At 38.9% G+C, this 27,552-nt stretch overlaps 1 protein-coding gene across 1 annotated transcript in view; it reads right to left on the bottom strand.

Moving 5' to 3' along the window:
• KIF4A (kinesin family member 4A) overlaps nucleotides 1–27,552 on the bottom strand; it is a 132,243-nt gene that overhangs the window by 38,609 nt on the left and 66,082 nt on the right. Inside the window, exons 12-20 of the mRNA XM_030305353.2 lie at nucleotides 24,796–24,854; nucleotides 24,582–24,687; nucleotides 20,042–20,089; nucleotides 18,726–18,911; nucleotides 10,371–10,474; nucleotides 9,051–9,195; nucleotides 8,196–8,306; nucleotides 5,609–5,692; nucleotides 4,926–5,039 (exon numbers count right to left, since the gene is read on the bottom strand). Of these exons, the coding sequence (XP_030161213.1) occupies nucleotides 4,926–5,039; nucleotides 5,609–5,692; nucleotides 8,196–8,306; nucleotides 9,051–9,195; nucleotides 10,371–10,474; nucleotides 18,726–18,911; nucleotides 20,042–20,089; nucleotides 24,582–24,687; nucleotides 24,796–24,854 (957 nt within the window). The remainder of the gene's footprint in view (nucleotides 1–4,925; nucleotides 5,040–5,608; nucleotides 5,693–8,195; nucleotides 8,307–9,050; nucleotides 9,196–10,370; nucleotides 10,475–18,725; nucleotides 18,912–20,041; nucleotides 20,090–24,581; nucleotides 24,688–24,795; nucleotides 24,855–27,552) is intronic.

Here is a 27,552-nt window from a genome sequence, read left to right as displayed (position 1 = left end):
CTAATCCTTGACAAAGCTGGAAAGAACATCCAGTGGAAAAAAGAGTCTCCTCAGCAAATGGTGCTGGGAAAACTGGACAGTGATATGCAGAAGAATGAAACTGGATCACTTTCTTACACCATACACAAAAAGAAATTCAAAATGGATGAAAGACCTAAATGTGAGACAGGAAACCATCAAAATCCTACAGGAGAACACAGACAGCCACCTCTTTGATCTTGGTCATAGCAACTTCTTATTAGACATGTCTCTGGAGGCAAGGGAAATAAAAGCAAAAATGAACTATTGGGACTTCATTAAGATAAAAAGCTTCTGCACAGTGAAGAAAACAATCAATAAAACTAAAAGAAAACTGATGGAATGGGAGAAGATATTTGCAAATGACATATCGGATAAAGGATTAGTATCAAAAATCTATAAGGAACTTATCAAACTCAACACCCAAAATACAAAGAATCCAGTGAAGAAATGGGCAGAAGACATGAATAGACACTATTCTGAAGAAGACATCCAGATGGCTAACAGACACATGAAAAGATGCTTATCATTACTCATCATCAGGGAAATATAAATCAAATCCATAATGAGATACCACCTCACAGTAGTCAGAATGGCTAAAATTCACAACTCAGGAAACAACAGATGTTGGTGAGGATGCTGAGAAAGGGGAATGCTTTTTCACTGTTGGTTGGAATGCAAACTGGTGCAGCCACTCTGGAAAATAGTATGGAGGTTCCTCACAAAATTAAAAATAGAACTACCCTATGACCCAATAATTACACTACTAGGTATTTATATAAAGGATACAAAAATGCTGATTCAAAGGGGTACATGCACCCCAATGTTTATAGCAGCACTATCAATAATAGCCAAATTATGGAAAGAGCCTGAATATCCATCAACTGATGAATGAATAAAGGAGATATGGTATATATATACAATGGAATACTACTTGGTGATCAAAAGGAATGAACTCTTGCCATTTGCAACAACGTGGATGGAACTAGAGGGTATTATGCTAAGCAAAATAAGTCAGGCAAAAAAAGACAAATATATGATTTTGCTCATATGTGGAATAAAAGAAACACAACAGATGAACATAGGGCAAGGGAAGGAAAAATAAGATAAAAACAGAGAGGGAGGAAAACTATAAGAGACTTTTAAATACAGAGAACAAACTGAGGGTTACTGGAGGGGAGGTGGGTGGTAGGATGGGCTAAATGGTGATGGGCATTAAGGAGGGCACTTGTTGAGATAAGCACTGGGTGTTATATGTAAGTGATGAATCACTGGGTTCTACTCCTGAAACCAATACTATACTGCATGTTAACTAACTTGAATTAAAATAAATTAAAAAAATAACTTGACAAAATTTATATGCTCTGATAATAAAAACTTACAACAAACTAAGAATATATAAGAACTTCCTCAATCTGATAAAGGGTATCTATGAAAAACTTAAGGTAATGTCATGCTTAATGGTGAAAGACTGAATCCTTTCCCCAAGATCAGGAAAAATAGAATGGTTTCTACTATCCACACTCCTATTCAACATCATCCTGAAGGTCCAAGCTGATGTAATAGGGGAAGTAAGAGAAATAAAAGACATACCGATTAGAAAGGAAGAAATAAAACTGTATTTACAGATGGCATGACTGCCCATGTAGAAAATCCCAAAGAACCTACAAAATAGCTACTAAACTAATAAAGTCAGAAGACAGAAGTTAATATACAAAAATTAATTGTATACCAGCAATGAACAACTGGATAAACAACTTGGAAGTTTCTTATAAAGTTAAACACACACTTAACATATGACCTATAGCAATCCTAGGTATTTACCCAAGTGAAATGTTTATCTATGTTTACACAGAAACCTGTATGTAAATGTTTTTATAGTAGCTTTATTCATAATCACCAAAAACTGGAAAAAATTCTGCAAGATATCCTTTAATAGGTGAACAGATAAACTGTGGGTCACCCATACAATGGAATACAAGTTGGCCAAAAAAAGAAAAAAAAAGGCAGAAACTACTGATATAAGCAATAACATAAATAAGTCTGAAACACGTTATGCTAAGTGAAAGAAGCCATACTGTATGTTTCTATTTATATGACACTGATGCAAAAGGAAAACAATAATAACAGAATACACATCAGTGTTTGCCAAGTGCTAGGGATGTGGGAGGAGCTGACTACAAAGGGGGTGAGGAATTTGGGAGGATAACAGAATTATTCTATACCTTGACTGTGATGGTGGTTATACAACTGTATGTGTCATCAAAACTCTTGGAACTGTACACTAAAAAAGGTAAATCTTACTGTATGTCAGATATGCCTTAATAAAGTTGAAAAAAAATCAATGTCACTTGCCATACTAACAGAATAAAAACAAACAATAAGATCATCTCAATAGGATTCGGAAAAAATTTTTGAATGTATGTTCATGATAAAAACTTTCAGGAAACTTGGGATAGACAGGAACTTCTTCAACCTGATAAAGGACATATACAAAAACCTACAGCTAATATCACACTTACTGGTGAATCTTTCCCTAAGATTGTGAACAAAGCAAGGATATCCCTTTTCACCTACTCTATTCAGTATTTTACTGGGTGTTCTAATTAGTACAATATGACAAGGTCAAGTTAAAAAAAAGAGGCGTACAGAGCAGATAAGTAAATAAAACTGTTCCCATTTGCAGATGACATGATTGTCTATGTAGACTCTATAAGCTATAAAGAATCTAAAAAAGCTATAAGAACCAACAAATATATGCAAACAATTGTAAATTGAAATTAAAAAACACTTCCAATATCATAAAAATATGAAATACTAAGGAATATATTTGACAAAAGATGTACAACACTCGTATACTGAAAATTAAAACACAACGGAGAGAAATTAAAGTTTTAAATAAATGGAGAGATGCACTGAGTTCATAAAGATACTCAGTGTACTGGCATAAAGATAGACATGTACATCAATGGAGTAGAATCTAGAAAATGACTTATGGACAATTGATTTTCACAAAGGTGCCAAGTCAGAATGAATCAATCATAGACTTAAATGTAAAGCTTAAAACTAAATTCTAGAAGATAACTTAGAGGGAAATCTTAGTGACCTTGGGTTTGGCAAAGATTTCTCTCTTTTTTAATTGTTTTTAATATTTATTTATTTTTGAGAGAGAGACCACAAGCAGAGGAGAGAGAGAGAGAGAGAGAGGGAGACACAGGATCTGAGGCAGGTTCCAGGCTCTGAGCTGTCAGCACAAAGCCCAATGTGGGGCTTGAACTCACGAACCATGAGATTATGACCTGAGCCAAAGTCAGACGCTTAACTGACTGAGCCACCCAGGTGCCCCTGGTTTGGCAAAGATTTCTTAAACAGGACATGAAACCCATTAAACATCAAAGAAAAAAATGTCAATAAATTGGATGGCATCAAAATTATAAAGGCTTGCTCTTCAAAAGACATTGTTAAAAAAGGGAAAGGCAAAAAAAGGGAAAGGCAAGTCACAGACCAGGAGGAAATTTTTAAAAAACATAAAAGTCCTTTGTTGGATGTATCTAGTATATATAAAGAATTTTAACTGAAAAGTGAGAAAAAAGACAACTCAGTGAAAAAATGGGGATGATCTGAACGTATATTTCAGAAAACATACATATGGCAAATAAGCACATAAAAAGATGCTCAACATCATTAGTCATAAGGGAAATGAAAACTAAACCCACAATGAGGTACCACTACCCCTTCACTAGACCACCTAAGGTTTAAAAGACTGACCATACTCAATATTGGTGAGAATGTACAGCAACAAGAACACTCATAAATTGCTAGTAGGAAGTTATACCACTTTGGAAAACAATTTGGCAGTTGCTTAAAAGTTAAAATGTACACCTACCATAGGAGACAACCAGCCAGTCCACTCCTAGGTTATCTCCCCAAAAGAAATAAAACATATATCCACACAAAGACTTGTACACAAATGTTCAGTACACTATTTGTAATAGTGAAAAACTGGAAACAACACAAAATGTCCATCAACAGGTGAATGGATAAACATATTGTGGTATAGCCATACAACAGGAGGCCATTCAGCAATAAAAAAGAAAGAGGTATTGATACACACAGCCACATGGATGAACCTTGAAATACTTACACTGAGTGAAACCCAGAAAAAGAAAATATACTGTATGATTCAATTTTTGTAAAATTCTAGAAAATAAAAAACGAGTCTATAGTGACAGCAGATTAATGATTGCTTGGAGATAGGGAGGTAGAGGGGTGAACTAGGGAGAGGAGAAAGGGTTTACAAAGGGGAACAAAATTAAGTTTTTGTCATGATGGACATTGACATTATCTTGATTGTGGTGAGGATTTCATGAGTGTATATCTGTGTCAAAGCTTACTAAATTGTACATTTTAAATATATACAATTTATTGTGGGCCAATCATACCTCAATGAAAATGTAAAAAAATTAACTGACCTTCAATAGAGGCAGTGATGGAAAGGGTTCTCTACTCTTAATTTTTTTTTACCTTTTATTTTTGAGAGACAGAGAGAGAGCACAAGCAGGGGAGGGACATAGAGAGAAAGGAGACACAGAATCCGAAGCAGGCTCCAGGCTCTGAGTTGTCAGCACAGAGCCTGACACAGGGCTTGAGCTCACAAACTGTGAGATCATGACTTGAGCTGAAGTCCGATACTTAACTGACTGAGCTACCCAGGTGCCCTAGGGTTCTCTACTCTTGGTCTTTCACATTTGTTCAAAGATATTCAAAGGTATCATTAGGAAATCAGGCTTTCAGGTAGAAGAACTTCATATTTTGAAGTGTTTAATTCTAAACAAAAAGGAAGCTATTTTCCATTTTTTCCTATCCCCAATGTAGACAAGAGAAATGACAGTTCAAGCTGTCCATACCTTCACTCGAGCTGCAGTGCCTTCCATTCCACGGCTCTGAGTCTCTTTCCGCTTATCTGCAACCTCCTGTTGTTTTTGGAGAGCATCCTTGAGACGCTTGTTGGCAGCAGCTGCCTAAATAAAAACAGCTCATAGTAATGTTGAATTGAGGGTTAAAAAAAACCATTTTAATTTCCAGCATATTAGTAAAGAAAAATGAAAAAAATCTTTTAAAATTATTTATTTATTTTGAGAGAGAGTGAGCAAGCACAACCGGGGGAGGGGGGAGGCAGAGAGAGAAGGAGAGACAGAATCCCAAGCAGACAGCGCAGAGCCCAATGCAGGGCTTGAACTAACAAACTGTGAGATCATGACCTGAGTCCTAATGTGTGACCCAAGGTACACATTTCAAAGTACCACAGACTGAAAGTGTCTGGAAATGTCACAAATTACTCTGTATTTCGTTTGGAAAGAAGCAAGCCCAATTGGGGGAAAAAATCCTCATCCGAATGGTACCATTTTCTTCAGATTTTTATTTGCACACAGTTTGTGACATATAAACAGGGATTAAGACTTAGGAATTGCTGGTCAAGATTGATATCCCTGGTTTCTCAGGACACTGGCTCATTTAAGGGATATTACTATGTCAGCATTTAAGCCTGAAGGTGACAGTACACCTGACCTAGCAGATTGGGTTTTCTTACCTCCTCAGTTTTACGTCTGAGCACATTAGACTGTTTCTGGAAGTTTCTTTCAAGTTTGAGCAGTTCATATTGCCTCTTACGGTCCTGAGAAGAAAAAAGTCAGACTTTTAATTGCTATTCAGCTAGCTGACATAAAACCTTATAATGTAACTAAAGAGTCTTTCAGTATAACAGTCAGTATGGAAAACAGGGTTTAATTTTCCTCAAAAAATTAAAAATAGAACTACCATACGATCCAGCACAATCTCACTACTGGGTGAGATTTCAAAGGAAATGAAATCAGTATCTTGAAGATATATTTGTATGCTCATATTCATTGCAGCATTATTCATAGTAACCAAGATATGGAAATAACCTAAGTGTTGACAGATGAATGGATAAAGAAAATGTGGTATATGTATACAATGGAATATTATTCAGTCACAAACAAAAAGGAAATCTCACTATTTGCAACAACATGGATGAACCTAAAGGTCATTATGTAATTGAAATAAACCAGACATGAGAAAGATGAATACTGTATGATCTCACTTATATGTGGAATCTAAAAAAAGTCAGACTCATAGAACTAGAGAGTAATGGTGGTTACCAGGAACTGGGGGTGGGGAAAACATGGAAAGGTTGGTCAAAGAGTACAAACTTTTGGTTATAAAATGAGTAAGTTCTGGGGATCTACATATAATAGTGACTATAGTTAATAATACTGTATTGTATAATTGAAATCTGCTAAGGAATGGATCTTAAGTGTTCTCTTTACACTGAAAAAAACAGGTAACTATGTGAGGTGATGGATGTGTTGCCAATGGGAAATGTGACATCTCCAAATTTATTCTTCTGAGATTGTTACGACTATGCTGGGTCACCTCCATTTCAATATGAATTTTAGGATCAGCATGTGAATATTTGCAAATAAGCCAGTTGGAATTTTGATTGAGATTATACTGAATCTGAGATCAATCTGGGGAGCATTCCATCTTAAGTATATTAAATCTTCCCATTCATGAACATGGGTTATATTTCCATTTATTTTGATATTTAATTAATTCAAAGATGTTTTATAGTTTTTAGTGTATAAGTTTTACACTTGTTAAGTTTATTCCTAAGCATTTTATTCTTATTGATGTTACTATAAATGGAATTATTCTCTTCATTTTCAAATTGGTTTCTAGTGTAAAGAAATACAACCGGCTTTTGTACATTGACGAAATGTACAAATGCCTCGAACCTTGCTGAACTCAGTTTTACCAGTTTTTGTAGTAGATCTTCTAGCATTTTATACATACAATATAAGATCATGTCATCTGCTAACAGGGAGATTTTTGCTTCTTCCTTTCCAATCTGGATGCCTTTTATATATTTTTCTTGCTTAAGTGCCCTGGCCAGAACCTCCAGGACAATATGGAATAAAAGCAATGAGAGTGGATATTCTTGTCTTGTTCCTGATCTTAGGGGGAAAGTATCCTGTCTTTCCCCATTAAGTATGATGTTAACTGTGGGATTTTCGTAAATGCCCTTCATCAGGTTGAGAAGTTTCCTTTTACTCCTAGTTTCTTGAGGGTTTTTATTATGAAAGGGTGATGGATTTTGTCAAATATGTTTTCTATGTCTATTGAGATAATCATGTGGTTCTTATTCTTTATTGTACTGATATGGTGTAATACATTAATTGATTTTCAGATCTTAAGGAAGGCTTGCATTTTTTCAGATGAATCTTACTTGGTCATGGTGTATCATTCTTTTTATATGTTGCTGGATTCAGTTTGTTGATTTTGGAGATTTTCACATCTATATTCTACAGTTTTCTTGGGATGTCTTGTTTTGGTGTCAAGGAAATACTCATAGAATGAGCTGGGAAATGTTTCCTTTGCTTCTGTTTTTCGGAATAGTTTCCAAAAATTTGGTATTATTTCTTCTTTAATTTTTTTAATTACAAATTTTTTAATGTTTATTTCTTTTTGAGAGAGAGAGCGAACGAGCAGGGGAGGGACATAGAGAGAGAGAGACACAGAATCTGAAGCAGGCTCCAGGCTCTGAGCTGTCAGTAAAGAGCCTAATGCTGAACATTTCTGTTCATCTGCTAGCTTTGGGTTTAGTTTGCTTTTTTTCCCCAGTGTCTTAAAGTGGAAGTCTAGGTTATTGATTTGAGATATTTCTTCATTTTTTAAAAATGTTTACTTATTTTGAGAGTGATAGTGCAAGCAGGGGAGGGGCAGAGGGAGAAGGGGAGAGAGAATCCCAAGCAGGCTCCGCACTGTCAGCACAGGGGCTTGATCTCACAAACCATGAGATCATGACCTGAGCCGAAATTAAGAGAGAGACGCTTAACGGACTGAGCCTCCCAGATGCCCCTCACCTTCCCCTTTAGATAAGACATTCTTCTAGGTGAGAGCTCATATAATACTCATCTATTTTCCATGGTATCTAGCAGATAGTACCTTGCATGTAGTAGGTGTTTAAGAAATAGCTGCTAAATTCATGAATGTGTCACATTTTTGGAAATAACTAGTTGTTTGAAGAGAGGCTTTAATGCTAGTCAGCCCCGAGAAGGCTTTGTTAGGTAAGCCTTTGAGAAGCTGTAGTTACTTACTCGTTCTTTTAACTGGATTACTTCTTTGTCTTTTTGTTGTTTCCATTGTCTAAACTTCTCAGCATCCTCTTTCATCTGACGCATCAACTGTACCCGCTGGTTTTTCATCACCTGTAAAAACAAAAACCAATACAATTATTAGTCATCTGCACTTATTCTAGGCTGATGTGCGGATGGATAGACTAACTATTAAGAAGAGAGAAAACCCAGAGCTAAGCTGAGAAGGCTGCCAACAGATTTTCTGATTAGGCTTGCAATACCCCTTGCTATGCTTGGGTTTCCAAGTATAGACTACACAGATGAACATGTTGAAGAAATTTTTTAAAAATGTACCGACAGCTAAATTCAGCCCTAAATTCATTGTACATAAATGAAATTTCAGGGAAATATCTACTAAGCCCCAAGGACAAATCTACCTAGCAATCACTGTATTCTAAAGGTTTCCGTATAAGTGGCCTGTTCACTCCACTTTGCAGATGTCAGAAGTTGAACATTCAATATCTGAAAATATTCTCCAGGTGTCTGTCAGTTTGCAACTAGTTTATGAAATCCTTCTACATAATCATGGAAGGTGGTTAGGATATCACCACAAAATACTAAGGTATCTTTCTCCTTTGGTTTCAGGGAATCTAACATTAAACTCTGAATGTTAAAGCAGGGTTTCACTGTTCAGACTCTAGAGGACTACGAGCACAATGTCCTGTAAAAGGGGCATTTGTGGAGATTCACACACTTGCAGATGATGGCCCTGCCTGCTACTTTCTCACCTGACAATGCCTCCGTAGTATAATTCTAAATGGAACACCTATGTTTGTAAGTTTTAATGAAACAAACCCAAGGATGAGCATTTATTACCCGTATCTCCTGGTTCAGTTTGGAAACGGTATGCTCTGTGGATTCTTTCAGCTTCAGAAGTTTGGACTGTTCATTGAGTTTCTTCTTCAGATCAGCTATTTGACCCTCTAGCTCCTGGAGACGTTTACGGCGGCGCTCACTCAACCTAAAAACAGACACTATAGGAATGAAGACTAGCAGCAGCAAAGCCTGACTTCAAAAGACATAGACTCCCAGGTTCACAATCCTGATATATATAAAATAGGTGACCAGTTGCATAGTCATCTTCACATAATGAATACCACCCAAACAACCAAAACTGTCTCAATAATGGGAACTCAATACCAAGAGTAAAACAATAAATTTTTTGAGGATATAACAATGAAATTGCCTCAATACTTCATTCCCTACTACTAGGTTAAAAGGATGGTTCTTTGAAGATATTTCACTTTAGTTTAGCTGTAAAGGAATAATTTTGGTGATTATTACACTAGTCTGAGATAGAAAGTAAACATTCAGCATAATATTTAAGAAGATGAACTTTAGAGGAGCCTGGGTGGCTCAGTCTGTTAAATGTCCGAATTTGGCTGAGGTCATGCTCTCATGGCTCGTGAGTTTGAGCCCCACATAGGGCTCTCTGCTGACAGAGTGGAGCCTGCTTCAGATTCTGTGTCTCCGTCTCTCTTTGCCCCTCCCCTGCTCATGCTCTGTCTCTCCCAATCTCTCTCAAAAATAAACATTAAAATTTTTTTTAAAGAACATGAACTTTAGACTCAAAGGAGATATAATAGAGTCACAGACTAAAACATAAGGTAGAATAGCCAATAAGGCAGAGGTCTAAGGAAAAGCAGAATATTCTGGTTATCTGCCTTAGTTTTATTCTTAACTGAGGGATGGCTAGATTGGTTTTTCATTTACTAGCCTTGACATTAATTCTATTCACAAGCTAATTTACAATCTGTTCAGGGACAAAGAAACTGTAGCTGTCTGGTAGGTCTGATAATCTTTCAAAATCCAGCTCAAATGCTAACTTCTTATAAGGTCTTCCTTGATCATGCCAGTCTAAACTGATATCCCCTACCTCGGAACTCTTAAAGCAATTACTGCCTAAGAAATTCATTTAGCTACTAATCTACTAATCATATGCTGTTACGGCATTCTTTCACTATCATCATGAGGTATTGTTGAAAATCTCAATTACTTTTCTTTTGTTTAGATCTTTCCACAATTAGGTATAAATCCTGTGGGGGCAGGAAATGGCTCTTTTACTTCTCTATTTCATTTATAACTTCCTCACACACAGTAGGGACTTGAAATAATATTTATTGGATTTATTCTTACTTGGCTTGGTTGACATCCTTCTTTGTTGTCTGAAGTTCAAGAACCAATTCTTCTTTTTCCTTCTGCAGATTGATGACTTCCAACTCTAGATTTTTTATGTTATCCTAGAAATGTTATGGGTCAGAGAGAAAAAAAGCATTAAAAGGCACGAAAGAAAATTTACTTTAAAAAAAAAAAAGAAGGGCCACCTGGGTGGTTCAGTTGGTTAAGTGTCCAACTTCGGCTCAGGTCATGATCTCGTGGTTTGTGAGTTTGAGCCCCACGTGGGGCTCTCTGCTGTCAGTGCAGAGCCAGCTTTGGATCCTCTGTCTCCCTCTCTCTCTGCCCCTCCCCCACTTTCTCTCTCAAAAATAAGCAATTAAAAAAATAATAAATGAAAAAAGAAAATCAACATTCCACATCTTAAGGAACTATGTGTTCAATTTTACCACTTCAATTACAAACTAAAAACATCAGTCTGTACTTGATTTAAGGAGATGAAAGTTACACCTAGTGGAAAAAGTATAAACTTGGAATCCAAAAGTTTGAACATTGAGTCCAGCACTTAATATCTAAATGTCTCGGGGCGCCTGGGTGGCGCAGTCGGTTAAGCGTCCGACTTCAGCCAGGTCACGATCTCGCGGTCCGTGGGTTCGAGCCCCGCGTCAGGCTCTGGGCTAATGGCTCGGAGCCTGGAGCCTGTTTCCCATTCTGTGTCTCCCTCTCTCTCTCTGCCCCTCCCCCGTTCATGCTCTGTCTCTCTCTGTCCCCAAAATAAATAAAACGTTGAAAAAAAAATTAAAAAAAAAATATCTAAATGTCTTAACAAAAGTCATTTCCTCTCTTTTTAGCCTTAGTTTCAACGCATAGGAGAATTCATATAGCAGGCCTGAGATTGCTGTTCTTAAAAAGTATTGCTTGCAAGATTGGCCCTTGGCTCAGGTGTGTGAACTTGGTAGGGTTCTCACCCTTTTGATAAGAATGGCTCATTATGCCAAGAAACAGACTCCTTTTTTAAAGTTTATTTAATTATTTTGAGAGAGGGAGAGAGAATATCCCAAGCAGGCTCCGTACTGTCAGTGTGGAGCCCAACACAGGGCTTGAACCAACAAACTGTGAGATCATGACCTGAGCTGAAATCAAGAGTCCAACACTTAACCGACTGAGCCACCCAGGTACCCCAACAGACTCTTAACTATAGAGCACAAACTGATGGTTACCAGAGGGGAGGTGGCTGGGGTGAAATGGGTGATGGGGATTAAGGAGTGCCCTTGTGATGAACACTGGGTGATGTACGGAATTGTTGAATCACTATATTGTACACCTGAAACTAATATGACACTGTATGTTAACTAACTGGAATTAAAATAAAAACTTAAAAAAAACACCTGGACTCCTAGACTCCAGGGAGGTTCCCTGATAGACAACATTTCACACATGTCACAAACCATTGCTGGAGGAATTAAATAATAACTTACTCCACTAGGAGAAGACTCTTGGAAGCTTACATCTGGTTCCCTTCAGACTTTGCCCCATGTGCTTTTTCCTTTTGATGATTTTGTTTTGTATCCTTCTACTGTAATAACTCTTAGCTGTATGACTATATGCCAAGTCCTCTGAATCATCCTGGTGAATCATCAAACCTTGGGGTGGTCTTGGGGACCCTCAAGAGTTTCCCTATCTATGTGAACAACTAACAACACCACTTACCTCACAGGGTTGTTGGGAAGATGAAATAAGATAAAGAAGGGAAGACATTCTATAAATAGTAAAGAGCTACACAAACATTCTTATATTCAGAACTTTCAAACATATATATTCAATACCTTTTGCAGTTCTGCATACATTTAGGAAATGAATTCTAGAAACTGAAGTTTAGTAGTTTCCAAGATTGGGAAAACCCAATAGATTCCTTCCTGTTCTCATAACCAAAAAATTAAAGGACACCGGCTGAATGAGCAGTTGGTAGCCAAGAAGATTATGTGGTGGTCTTAGACCAGTATTGAAATGACACAAAGAGGCAGGTTAGGTGGGGCTGTATCAGAGAAGCTTTCTAAACAGGCAAGAGCTGTTTTCCACAAAATATAATGAACCACGCTAATACCCAACGAAAATCAGTCTCATTGCTTTATAGCTACCCTGCATATTTAAACTGGCAATAATGTGTGTATGTGTGTGTACACTTAGAGAAGTAACACATGAAAACATTCTGGTTAAAATATAATCCAGATAGTACATATAAAGGGTGAGTCCCCTCTACTGCTCTACTCTTCCAAAATGCCAGTCCCCTATCCAGAAGTAACCACTGTTAACAGACTGGTTCAGATTTCCAGACATTCTTCCTAGACATTTGCATATTACATATGTGGACATTTACATATTCTAGACATTTAAACATATATGTAAATGCCTTAAAATGCATAACTGATAAATATATAAATATATTGTGGCAAATGTCTAGAGTATTTATTTAAATAGATACAAAAATAATATGTGCATATTTGTATGTGTGTCTATTGGAACGTGTTAAAGGTAAGCAGAATTATACTAAAAGTGTGTATTATTCTGTAACTTTTTTTTTAGTCTTTGAGATTTATTTATATCATTGCATAGAGATCTACCTCATTGTTTTGCCATAATGGAATATTCTTGTGCATGCCTTCTGTACACACATGCAAGGTTTTTCTAGGGTAGGAACAAGTGGAATTACAGAGTCATGGGGGTACACACTTTTAATTTAATTTTTTAAAATTTATTTATTTATTTAGAGAGAGAGAACCAGCGGGGGAGGGGGAGAAAGAGAGGGGAAAAGAGGATCCGAAGTGGGTTCCACACTGACAGCAGAGAGCCTGATGTGGCGGCTCAAACTCACAAACTGCAAGATCATGACCACAGCTGAAGTCGGATGCTTAACCGACTGAGCCATCTAGGCGCCCCCAACTTGTAATTTTAATAGACACTAAGTTGTCCTCTAAAGTGGCAATTCCAATTTCTACTCTTGCTAGCTAGGTAGGAGAGTACTTATTTCCCTGCACCCTTGTCAACATTTGATATTACTACACTTCAAAATTTTTACCAGTTGGATGGGTGAGAAATAGTATCTTTTCATTATGTATGCCACATTTAGTCAAAACTGTCTCACTGACTCCACAAAGGGAGTTAATTGAGTCTTGGGTTACTATAACTCATGGCAATCTTCATTAATCAGATGTATACCTCCTCAAATTTTTCTATAGCAATTCTTCAGTGATAGAAAAACTATTTAGAACAAAAAACTACCTTTATTTCTTAGAAAGAGACAGTGATTTACAGGTGATGGAAAGGTACTGTTTACAATAAAAATTTGTTTCCTCTTAACTTTAAGGTTTGGGAGCTCAAGCATATTGGGTTCCAAGGGAAAAAGGGACAAGATATGTTACTACAGCTCTAGCTCATTCCTAGCACCTCCTCATAGAGTTAGAAGTACACTGGGGGATCATATGTTCCCATGTTTCCAGGAGTAAAAGAGTAAAAGAGTAAAAGAGAGGAATAATTTCTCAACCTGACCATTAATCCTTTGTTTACCCTGGAAAAGTCAAAATACATTCAACTTTAAAAAGGTGGGGCACCTGGGTAGCTCAGTGGATTAAGTGTCTGACGCTTGGTTTCAGCTCAGGTCATGATCCCACGGTTCGTGAGATTGAGCCTGGCATCGGGCTCCGGGCTGAACAGCATGGAGCCTGCTTGGAATTCTCTCTCCCTCTCTCTCTGCTCCTTCCCTACTCTCTTTCTCTCAAAATAAATAAATAAACTTAAAAAAAAAGTAGGAAAGCAACCTAAAAAAGGTTGCATTTTATGTCCTGCTAACCTGGAAGCTTGAGCTGCATATTTAATTTTCTCCCCGTTGAAATCCTACTAAAATGACCCCCCAAAAGGGTATAAGTTAACAAGGATGAAGGAGCAGTCAAGAAATATAAACAAATATTTAGAAGAGGAAAATAGTTGAGTAGTGGTAACTGACTTAGCAGAGTGGAAAAAACTAAAATATGACTCCTATAGGACAAATGCCAAGAAGAAACAAGCCAATTTGTACCATAAAACCACAGAGAGGAGCACAGGTTTCCTCTCTGGAGAGGCCAAATCTGAGAGGCTGGATTCACAGACAGCACATACAGCAGAAGGCAGGGATAAGGTATCATACTGCTGAGGGAATTAAATAAAAGTCTGTACATGACTGGATGGACTCCTTCAACTCCCTTATTTTCTCTAGGTTGCCAGAAATAAGGCATACCACTACTCTGTCTACACCACTGCAGAGAGACTGACAAATTTCTTTATTGGAAACTGACCACCCAAGATAAACCCATGCATACACAACTTCCTACCAGCTTTTAGTGTCCCACTGTTAAATATGAATGGGTAGCCAAAGATCACTGGAAATTTGAGGAAAGCTTCTTATATGAAAGAAAAGACCAAACACACTAAAGACAGTAATTTGGAGGACCCAGAGGCAAGGCAGGAAGAAAAAGAAAACCTCAAAAAAATGTAATTTCTATTAGAGATGAGCATTGCATCCAAGAAAAAAGAATAGAAGGATATAAAAACTTAGAGGATTAAAAACATCTTAGAAATTAATAGGCAAATAGGTGTGGAGGGAAATCACCCATAGAGTGGAATAAAGAGATAAAAAATAGAAAATAGGAGGGAAGAGATAAGAAAAGCAGAGACTATATCTAGGAGATCTAATATCTGACTATGAGGAGTGCAAGAAAAGAGAAATGGGAAAAACAGAAAGGGGGCATTATTCAAGAAATAATATAAGAAACCTTCCCATTAAAAGAGAATACAAATTTCTAGTTTGAAAGGACCCACCAAGTACAATAAACAAGAAAAGTCCTATACAAAGGCACATCATTGTGAAATTCATTCACACTTGGCAACAAAGAAAAGGTTCCTAAAGTTTCTAGAGCAGGAGTGGTGGTGGCAGTGGAATACAGATCAAATAAAAAGAATCAGGCATTATAATGAACTTCTCAACAGCGATACTGAAAACAGAAGACAGTGAAGAAAAGCCTTTCTGAAGAAAAATGATTTCCATTGTAGAATCTAAACCCAACCAACTAACTAACAACAACAGCAACAACAACAACAACAACAACAACAACAACAAAAAGCTATTTTCAGGTATGCAATGGTTTAAAACATTTCTCTTTCATGAACACTGTCTCAGAAAGTTATTGGGGTTGTATTTAACCAACACAAAGGGGTATCCCAAGAATGAGGAAGATACAGAATCTGTTTCAACACAGAGATGAGAAGTGAAGCAGATTCCCAGGATGACAGTCCCAGGTTGCCAGCTGGGCAGCAGGCCTACAGAAAGAAAATCAGGACAGAAGATTCCAGGAGGGTTGTCTTCAAGAAAGAAATGGATTGATAAATTATCTGGTATGTTTGATCATATTAGGAGTTTTATAAGTCTGTAAAGAAGTTTGGAGATAAATTATTGACAGGTACATAGAAGACTAAGTAAATGAAAAAATGAGATTATTAACTCTGGGAAATAGAAAAAGCCAAACAAGAAAGGAAGTGGAATCATATGCTATGTGGCTCAGCTGTAAAACATATTTACATAATCATAAAAATTTAAACACTAAATATTCCTTTAATCAAAACTTGTGAGATTACCATTATGAGAGATAAGAGGTGAGGTGGTATACATGGGTGGTTGTATAAGAGAGCTTTTTCCTATCTTCCATAGTGGGAAATCAATTGATAACATCTAAAACTTTTTTCACAACTGTACTGAACTTATTATTTTTTTATACATAAAGATTAACATTTTAATCATATTAAGTGGACAGTTCAGTGACATTGTGCAACCATCACCACTCTCCATCTCTAGAACTGCCTCATCCTTTTGAGAGGTACTGCCTACCCATTTAATCAGAATTTCTTGAGACCATTTAATCAGAATTTCTGGAAGCACAGGAAGCTATCCACAAAAGATGTTACATTACAAAATTATTGTGGTTTTAATCAAACCCTGAGTTATTCTAAAATGTAATAGTAACCAGCTATTATTTTCTTTTGTACTCTTGATCCCCTTCACCTATTTCACCCATCTGCCCACCCACTTCCCCTCTGGTAACCACGAGTTTGTTCATTATATTTGAGAGTCTGTGTTTTTGTTTGTCTCTTTTTTGCTTTGATTCCTAAATTGTACATATGAGTGAAATCATATGGTATTTGTCTTTCTCTGACTGACTTATTTCACTTAGCATTACACTTTCTAGATCCATCCATGTTGTTACAAATGGCAAGATTTCATTCTTTTTTATGGCTGAATAATATTCCATTTGTATATATACCACATCTTCTTTATCCATTCATCTATCAATGGACACTTGGGCTGTTTCCATAATTTGGCTATTGTAAATAATGCCGCAATAAACATAGGGGTGTTTCAAAACATATATCTTTTTGAATTAGTGTTTTTGTCTTCTTTGGGTAAGTACCCAGTAGTGGAATTACTGGATTATATGGTAATTCTATTTTTAATCTTTTGAGGAATCTTCACACTGTTTTCCACAGTGGTTGTACCAGTTTGCATTCCCACCAACAGTGCGGAATGCCCTTGCCAACACTTGTTTCTTGTGTTTTTAATTTTAGCCATTCTGACAGGTGTTGAGGTGATATTTCATTATGGCTTTGATCTGCAATGTCTAAAATTTTTAAATTAATGTGTTATACTGCCAACTCTTACCTACAAAAAAATGAATGTAAGTGTCAGATGAAACAGCTTAAAGAATGTAAAGTATAAACCTAGGGAACTGAGCAGAAGGTAGTAGGGCAGGAATGGATTCATTTTTCTGATTATTGTACTGTTTGGCTTTTTAAAATGATACACATGCATTTGCCATAAATATTTATTTTTTTGCATTTGACATAAATAAGAATTAAGTTTTAAAAAAGTTAAGCATGACTGTAAAAATAAAAAAAGGAAATAAAACCTCTAATGGCAACTCAGTTATTATTTTGGAATACCCTGGGGGAATTCTCTATCCTAAGGAAAAAAAGTGATGAAAATTATTTAGGAGAAACACTTTTCTTGTTTTTACTCTGAAAACTTAGGGGAGCTGGGGGTAGAAGCTGCATGATTTCTATAGGGATTTCTTGATATGAAAATAATGACCCGAGGATGGTAGGATGTAGCTTGATGGGGAAACAATCCACCCTTCCCTCTACCAGCCCTGCTAACATCACTTTGTGGATGGGAAACACTGGGCTACAATGGAAAATAAGGTCTGGTTAACCTTGTGGAATAACCTGAAAGCCAAAGACTTGTCTTTCAGTAAAGATCTGATTATTAATTAGCAAGGGCCAGTTAGAACTACCACTAAGTGCCTGGGTGGCTCAGTCGGTTGAATGTCCAACTTCAGCTCAGGTCATGATCTCGAGGTTTGTGAGTTCAAGTTGCACATCAGTCCCTCTGCTGTCAGTGTGGAGCCTGCTTTGGAACCTCTGTCTCCCTCTCTCTGCCCCTCCTCCTCTGTACATGTGCATCTGTGTTCTCTCCCTCTCTAAATAAACATTAAGAAAAAATTTAAAAACATAGAACTACCACTAAGAAAAACAGTTTAGTCATTTGCCAAGTCAAGTGATATCCATTATTCCCTCTCTTTAAAAAAAAAATTTTTTTTATAGAGAGAAAGAAAGCACACAAGCAGGGGAGGGGCAGAGAGAGAGAGAGAGAGAGAGAGAGATAGAGAATCCCAAGTAGGCTCTGTGCTGTCAGTGCAGAGCCCAATGTGGGGCTCGAACTCACAAACTGTGAGATCATGACCTGAGCTGAAATCAAGAGTCAGACACTTAACCGACTGAGCCACCCAGGTACCCCATAAGCCTCTTCTTAATTCACACTATAGCCAAGACCATCTACTAAGAGATGTACCTTTCTCAGAATCTCAGTATTGGTATTAGAACAAAATTTTCCACAAGTAGAGACCACATTTATTATAACATCATTAAACTATTTATTAAATACCTATTGCATAAGGTAAGGTGTTAGATTAAATGAAACAAAATTGCAGGTTCCCTATCCCGAATGTATCCTTTTTTTGAAACCAACAATACAATTCCAGTTGTACTATGCACGTTATGTTGTCTCAACGTCATCAAAAACAGTGTGCCTGGGGCACCTGGGTGGCTTAGTCATTTAAGGTCATGATCTGGTGGTCCATGAATTTGAGCCCCATGTCAGGCTCTGTGCTGACAGCTCAGAGCCTGGAGCCTCCTTCGGATTCTGTCTCCCTCTCTCTCTGCCCTCCACCCGCCCCTGCTCCACTCACACACACAAGTGGCAGACACAAACAAATGCTGCTCTGGTAAATATTTTACCTGGTACTGGAACTGAATGGGCTGCAGTTGGTTGTCATTCTGAGTCATCTTTCTGGCTAGGGCCTCTTTCAGTGCAAGAGCTTTATTCAACTCAACCAGCTCCTTAGACATCTGAGCTTGACGTAGAGCATGCTGAGTAGTGAAAGCATCAGAAGACCTGCTGGTTTCTGGACTGGTTTCCACTTGCTGGAAAAGATCAAAATGATGACTTGTAAGAGAAACAAGCAATTAGATATCCTTAGGCCCTACTTCATCAGGTCGGTCTCATAGCCACTTCTGGTATGAAGTGCCAGCCACTACTGGTACCCCTGTTCTTTTAAAAATATGGCTTCTCATACATTTGCTTTAAACATCTGAAATGAGTCGAGCCTAGCCTCTTTCCCTGTTCTCACAGCACCTTGTTTCTTACATCTTTTAACTGACTCTTAGAGTAAACTGAGTTTCTTGCTCTTTCCTTTATTGATCTAGCTAACATTTCTTACTTTCATCTCATTCTAAGGGGTCTTTACAAGAGAAAGAGTTCTGGAAATGGCACTTTAGGAATGGTGGAAATGGAGAAGAGGCTTCATTATCCCTTTATAATCCCGAAAGATTTGGGAACATAATGGTTGCCTTCATAACTGAAAAGGGGGTGTTCACCCATCACTTAAAATAAAAGTAGTTTTAATCCAGAATGAAGGGCACATGCCAGAGGTCACCTGATTTATCTGCCATCTTTCTTTCAGAATACAAAAAATACCGATACATGTTTGTTTTAAGGGCAAAAAGATGTCTCAAGGAAGCCATTGTCTAGCCTTTCATTTTGACTTGGCTCTCTAACCTTTAGCCAACATCTAATACATTTTATCTATTCTTGCAACTTGAACACTCAAAATATTTCCCTTGGTTCTTTTAGCCCCTAACCATCCCATCCACAAGCAAAGTATGATGAGGAAAAAAAGTCTCTTCCATTTCTTCTCTACTACTTTTTTGACTCTGCCATAATTACCTAATTTGTTTTTTTTCCCTCCCTTAACTTGCTAGACAGCTGTTGCAGAATACTAGCATCTAACAAGAAGTCAGCAAACCAGACTGCAAATAAGGAAAATGACATCCTTGAGAAGCCCTGCCATCCATTAGCAGTCATACTATTAGAGATGGAGTCTATCCAACTTCGGGATTTTACAAAACTGGCATTTATACTCAAGATGTCTGGATTTCCAAGGTACTCTATGGAGGATGGTAGCAATCAGGGATTCTCTTCCTCAGCTGAGTGATAAATTAACAGGAAATGGCACAGTTAAAGCTCCTAGTTCTACACAAAGCCAATTACTTACAGCTTCTGGTTCTACTGCAGTATCAATGGTTGCAGCAACAGTTTCATCCTGCAATGACAAATGATATTTCAGTTTAGGAAAAGACCCTGAAGTGAAGCTTACTAGTGGATTTTATATTGGTTACTTAATTTTTTTTTCAAGTATACATAGAGACCATTTAAGGTGCTGGACCCATTTTGTGGCACATAGCTACACCCAAAACCACACATTTCCATTTTCCACCTCTTAAGAGTCTATCCTCATTATAAGGTTGATGGTGTAGTCTATCTAAAAAGAAAAATAGGGTCATGTGGCAATTAACATATTTATTGCTCCTCTCCTGCTCTGCCAGAGATTATTGAGCCAATGAAGCATTTAGTCATTCTAACAGGCCAAAGTTTAACCCATTTTATAGACTCTATCCTTTATGTTTTTACCACTAAGTCTACTTCTATAATATACAGGTCTAGCCAGTTCACATGGACATGCCACCTAAAAAACAGACATATGAAATAAAGGCAACGCAGTAGAAAAGTGAATAGAAGCAAGGGTTATTTTGCATTTTTTTTTTTTTACAGTCCGTCAAGGTAGCAAGAGCCTACTCTAGAAGGAAATAAATTCCATACAGGCTGATAACCCAGAAAAATGTGCTCATGAAGTCAGACAAATCTCCCTCATATATCTAAGAATGAATCAATCTTATGCAGCTACTGCAGGTAGTGGTTACATCAAGGGAAAGGGCAAGCGCTGATTCCCTTCCAGAGAAGGGCAACTCCTTTTTTGGGCACTGGAATGACAACCATCTAAAAGGGAAACCTAAAACCACTTATTAGGACTAATTTGTTTATAGGCTATCATATGAGCAAGCTCTCTTCTCCCCACTGGAATTTAGGCTTTATTTGGTATTGCAACATATGGATTACCACTTCTGTTTAAGTGATTCCGTGAGCCTGGGAAGAAAGGATTTCCAGGAAGTCACATGATTAAAGAGGTCAAAGGTGAAAGAGCTACTGGCTCAACAGCAAGAAAATAATTTAGGGTTAGCACATGGAGTCTCTGCATCAGCCCAGTGAAACCTTACATAGTTGTTGAAACTTGAATCTCATACCTTCAAGGCAAGGAGTGAAGAGGCCCTTAGTAAGTGCTATTTGTAAAGCACTTCCCCTGCCCAGAAATTCCCAATCAGTGAGACTCAAAGAAAATTCAAAGGAAGCTCCAGTGTTCTCACATCCTTTTTCATCATGACTTAGAATACTGGTGATTCTCCAAGGACCAGGCATATGAAATCCTTCTTGAAAAACAGAGCACTTCGATATATTATAGGTTGATGGTTACCCTTTCTTCCCTTCCATGTTTTAAGTTTCAGTAAATGGACTACTTACAGACCTATGCTAGATGAGTAAAGCCTGTAATGCTGGCTTTTGGAGACATTTTCTACTACCTTCCAGGGGGTCAGGATTGAAGTAGATGGGTTAATCTTTGAAGAAGACATATTACTGTGGTTTACCTTTTGGCTTTTGGCCCAATACAATTTTATAATGCCAAAGGTTAAGCTTTGGTGACATGTTCTACACGAACTTGGTAGGATTCTGCCTTCATAATCCTGAATATAAATATATAATGATGGGATTTATTTCAACCTAAAAGCCTCTTTAGCTCTCATTCTCAGGCTACGATGGAGAACCTTTTGTAAGGTAAAAATACGTGATTTGCTGAAGGTGGCGGTCAGGGGGACAAGGCTAGGGTACGTTGAGCTACATTAACCAGCAATGCCCTTCAATAGGAAGTTTGGGCTTGTAGGCTGTAGGCAATCCCATTACCAGGCATGCAAAATGGTTTTTATGGAACTGGTCTTAGAGGAGGGGATAAAAACAACAAAATTTGATTTTGTGGGAACTGAAAGGACTGCATGAATTTCCTCACAGGTGACTGCAGCAAGGAGGTTTGTTTGAATTGTATTTTTAAGGAAGAAATGGTACACTTTAGTGCTTAAAGCCCCAGGAGGAATATTTAGGAACAATGGCTGCCTTCATAACTGAAAAAGGGGTGTTCACCTGTCACTTAAAATAAAAATAGTTTTAATCCAGAATGAAGGGCACAAGCACTTACATCTGAAACATTTTGCTTTCACTGTAGTGAGTCTTAATAAAAACCACAGGATACATTGTTGTGTATTTCCAAAAAATACCTAGCTGGGAGGGTCTCGAAACAATAGACATGGAAACCTCTGATTCAAGAGTCCAGCAGGAGCCCTTGGGCAAAAGGGTTTACTCTGCCTAACTGTGACAGTGGAGGGAAGCCAGGGACTTTATCAGCTCATGGCAATCTTTAGTACCTTCTGGCTGCATGTGCCAAGTGACTTTCAGTGGCAGACACAGAGATTCTACAGAGTTCCTCTGAGTCAGCCACCACTAGCAATTTCCTCTACAGGCACAGCAGTCACCAGTCATATCACCAGATCCTCACCGCAGATATGCCTTCTCTAACGTTATTAACTTGTTTCCATGGGTTTCCTTCATCTTTCCCATGTGACCCAAAGCCCCAGAAATGAGATGGTGTGAAATCCTCTAAGATTGCTGTGGTGGCCATGAACAACGGTGTCCTGGATCACTCTTTTGTAATCATATAAGCTTCGGTTCCAGTATGGTTCTGCAGCCTAGATTATCTTAATTCTGAGGCAGCTCACACAAGGTTTTCATACATCAGATGTTTCAGCTACATTTAAGTGCAATTATAGATGGTGAAATTTAACCTTGTGATAGCCATTCTCTGGCATGCACTCTATAATTCAGCCACAGCGAGGTCCTTATCACATACTGAACTTTCAACCATTTTTGCTTTGACATGTACCTTTTTCTCTGTATAGACTGTATTTTCCCCATTGTCTGTGTGGCAAACTTCTATTCCTTTTTTAGGGCCCATTGTCTTCTGTACTGACTTCCTGAATTTTCTGGGCAGTTAATCACCCCTTCTTTTGTGTTGTCAGTGCCTTTTGCTCATATTGGTAATGTAAGAGGATTAAAACAGAGAGAGAGGGTTCCTAATTTTCCTTGCCTCCTTCCCCCTTCTTTGCCATCTCTCCCACTTATGAACCTTAACCAGCGAACAAACTACAAGGGTTGCAAGAACGACTCTTGAAAACAACTGGAGAGCTAGTAGGATGGATTGCACCAATGTTCTTAATTTAAGCCACAGGCATGAAAACTGGAACAGCCTCAAACCAAAAGTTTCACAGCAATTAACAACAAAACTCCTACATGAGCCAAACCACAAGGATACACACCCCTCCCTTCTCACCTTATAAAACTCCAATTCTGCTTCCACTCAAGGAGTTACCTGGAGTTCAGGTGTTCCCTGAGTGTATCGGCTTTTAACGTCCTTTTTGAGTCACTTAAATTATTTTCTTTTGATATTAATACAGTACTTAGCAAGGTTATACAGCTACTGAGTGGCAGAATTGGCTTCAAACTAGGGTGTGTCTGGCTCTGGGGCCCAGGTTCTCAACTGCTGTGGCCTGTTTGTTGGATAAATGAACTGTTCTGTTGGACTGCTCGTGGCAGTTTTGTATAGCACTACTTGTTCTAAAACACTGCTCTCAAGTCTTTTGGGAATTTACTCACTTAACTTATTGGAACTCATCCTAACCCTTCCTCCCACAATACTGTAGGATATTTTTAAACGGCCTCTTTAAGAGTAAAACATAGGTGTAGATGATTTTGTGATACCCTTTTGAAAACTCTAGAAAACACTGGGCAAGACCTGAGATTTTACCACTGTTGTGGTGAAGTTAAAGCCTCTGCCCAAGAGCTAGAAATTACCACCAGTCATTTACAGACATGTCACAGCTTCAGAATGATGAATAAGAGGGTATAGATGGAACAAAACCTACTATAACCCCTTAATCAACCACGGCCCCTTAACATGACTTCAGTTAAAAAAAGAAACGTATATATGCCTAAGGGCTAAGATAGAGAAGGAACACCAAAAATAAAAGAGGTTTTTAGGGTGGTGGGATTGTAAGAATTTTTCTTCCGGCAAAAACAACAAATACCTGCAGCCCAAGCCCACCCACAACTACTGTAACAGTTCTAAAAATAAATAAAAATGGGGACTTACAGAACGATCATTCAAATGAATTTATTACTGGTTATAAAAAAGAACTATGGTATTCCCTGGTTGCTCTAAGCTATCTGTTAGAACCCAGCTTACTTAAGATCAAGGTAAGAGGTACAAGGCCTCTTATTAAGTTAGCCTGCACTGAAAGGACAGCAAATCAATGCCTGCTGCCTGTTTTACCAGGCAATTTTGCACTGCTGTGCTGCTGCTTCCAGTATTGGATTACAGTACTGAAATACTGATGTGCCATTGCATATGTAACCTAGGAGTGTTTTGACTTAACAAATTCAATATTCAGATCATACGCAATGATCCATGACCTCTTTCCTCAAACAGTTCACAATCTAGTTGTTTTGGCCAAAGGCACAAGTTAGATATGTTTATATGCATCAAGAGAAACAAATGAAAGCAATATGTCTATCTACACTGCCCCTACTTGGCTTACCGATAGCTGGGTAATCACTTGCTGTAGGTTACGAATTGTCTCTACATTTTCTTTTAATTCCCGGTCTTCCAAAGCTTCCACTAGCTTTTGAAGATCCACTTTGCAGCTGAAAGTTCAAACAAAGGAACCCGAAGGTTAATCATACTGCAAAGACCAGAACGTCGGTGATCATATATACTAAGGTGGTATAGGAAACATTTGGTATGAAACTTACGCTGCATGCTGCCTCAGTTCCTCTAGCTTGGCATTCATTTTTTCATTCGCTTGTTCTGTCTGCAACAGAGACCCAGGAGATCATCAGTGGCAATGCCTAACAGCCTCACCTAATTATGCCCTCTCTCCTACTCCAATGGATCAAAACCTAGGTAGAAAGGTTGGCTCCTTTGCTATAATAAGAGGATTTAGTGGGCTTTGGTAATTTAGTGAGAAATGTATTTTTTTTTAACAGAGTCATGGAAATTAGCCCTTCAGTCAACATGAGCTACTAAAAACAGCATCTAAGCAGCTGGGTCTTATGCTTGCCATGAAGCTCAGACTATGGTGTGGAGTGTGAAGCCTTAATTCCATACAGAACTTTGCAATTGGGGGAAAAAGCAATACTTCCTGGCATGTTATTCCCTGTTTGCAAAAACCCCACTTACTTTAAAATGCCTCCTACACTATACTGTTTCCTAGCCCCAGCATAAGGGCATTTAAAACATAAAAGGGTCTCACACTGAATATGAGCTGAGCTTTTTTCCCAAGTTACACTATCTGATATGGTAGGCTAGTTTTAGTAGGAGAAAGCAAGAAAAAGGGTGAGGCACAAGAACGGTGGCAGAGAAGAAATGGCCGAGGGAGCTACAATTTGGGAAGGGTGATTGATATTTTCCATTTTATTTTAATCACAGTATCTGTAACGTGCTAGGTGCTGTGACAGATTTGGGAAGGGCAGGTTATACAGGACAAAAATGTGCTTGTTATGACATTCCAACAGCACATCAAATAAGAAGCTTTCTTGAAGCCATTATGACAGCCTTATAAAGTTCAAATGGGTATGTGGCTAGAGTAACAGGTACTGTCTGTTATGTCAGCCACATTCACATATGTGTGAGACACAGCCTCTAGAGTTACTCCCAAGGCACAGAATACAGCACTGGTGACAGAAAACTGTATATAAAAATCCTCTAGCTCCCATTTTCACCCTTTCCCTAGTAATAGACAATGGATATAGGGTTTGGCCCCCTTTAAAGAATCTTTAAGCAGCTTACACTTCCTTGACTAGAGAGCACACTGATGCATGAAGGTGCATAAATTACAGATGTTCAAGTACATTTTGGTGGAAACTCATTTTCGCTTTTGACAATCACTGTGCTATTAAAGATTGAGTTGTACTTAGACTAGCAGAAAAACATTAGCTACAGAGGCAGCATGCACTGATCCAGATTACTATCAGACAGGTAGTAGCATACAGAATTGGTGTAATCAGTTACATAGCAATCCACTATTTAGAAATGAATCATATGTAAAAGAATTAACATCGGGCGCCTGGGTGGCGCAGTCGGTTAAGTGTCCGACTTCAGCCAGGTCACAATCTCGCGGTCTGTGAGTTCGAGCCCCGCGTCGGGCTCTGGGCTGATGGCTCAGAGCCTGGAGGCTGTTTCCGATTCTGTGTCTCCCTCTCTCTCTGCCCCTCGCCCGTTCATGCTCTGTCTCTCTCTGTCCCAAAAATAAATAAACGTTGAAAAAAAAATTAAAAAAAAAAAGAATTAACATTAATTTCCCAGCTGTTCTATCTCACCACGGCAGCTGTTAGGACAGAGTATGAAATGTGATGACATTAGAGGAAGGGAGATAGAGAAGAACTAAAATCTTACTGAGGGGACAGTTACTTGGTATTACGGATAAAGATTAAGTAGGACTTAAGGTGACAGGAGGTCCTGGTTCTTTCCTCTCTGGCATTTTAGAACAAATGTACTTTAAAATACGATTCAGGACAGAAAGATGGCGGCGTAGGAGGACGCTGGCTCACCGCGCGTCCTGCTGATCACTTAGATTCCACCTACACCTGCCTAAATAACCCAGAAAACCGCCAGAGGATTAGCGGAACGGAGTCACCGGACCCTAGTGCAGACGAGAGGCCCACGGAAGAGGGTAGGAAGGGCGGCGAGGCGGTGCGCGCTCCACGGACTGGCGGGAGGGAGCCGGGGCGGAGGGGCGGCTCGCCAGCCAAGCAGAGCCCCCGAGTCCGGCTTGCAAAAGCGGAGGGGCCTGACGGACTGTGTTCCGACAGCAAGCGCGACTTAGCGTCTGGGAGGTCATAAGTTAACAGCTCTGCTCGGAAAGCGGGAAGGCTGGAGGACAAAGGGAGGGTGAGCTGCGGAGCCCCCAGACGACAGAGCTCAGTTTGGCGGGGAACAAAGGCGCTTGCCAGCGCCATCTCCCCCGCCCATCCCCAGCCAAAATCCCAAAGGGAACCGGTTCCGGCCAGGGAAATTGCTCGCTCCCCTCAAACACCCAACTCTGTGCTTCTGCGGAGCCAAACCTCCGGCAGCGGATCTGACTCCCTCCGGCTGCCACAGGGCCCCTCCTGAAGTGGATCACCTAAGGAGAAGCGAGCTAAGCCTGCCCCCCCTGCCGCCGTGCACCTTGCCTTCCCACCCCAGCTAATACGCCAGATCCCCAGCATCACAAGCCTGGCAGTGTGCAAGTAGCCCAGACGGGCCACGCCACCCCACAGTGAATCCCGCCCCTAGGAGAGGGGAAGAGGAGGCACACACCAGTCTGACTGTGGCCCCAGCGGTGGGCTGGGGGCAGACATCAGGACTGACTGTGGCCCCGCCCACCAAATCCAGTTATACACCACAGCACAGGGGAAGTGCCCTGCAGGTCCTCACCACACCAGGGACTATCCAAAATGACCAAGCGGAAGAATTCCCCTCAGAAGAATCTCCAGGAAATAACAACAGCTAATGAGCTGATCAAAAAGGAT

Source organism: Lynx canadensis, chromosome X, assembly GCF_007474595.2.
Source record: "Lynx canadensis isolate LIC74 chromosome X, mLynCan4.pri.v2, whole genome shotgun sequence".
Lineage (NCBI taxonomy): Eukaryota > Metazoa > Chordata > Mammalia > Carnivora > Felidae > Lynx > Lynx canadensis.
Note: the sequence above shows the minus strand (reverse complement) of the source record. Positions and strands in the feature narration are given on the sequence as shown.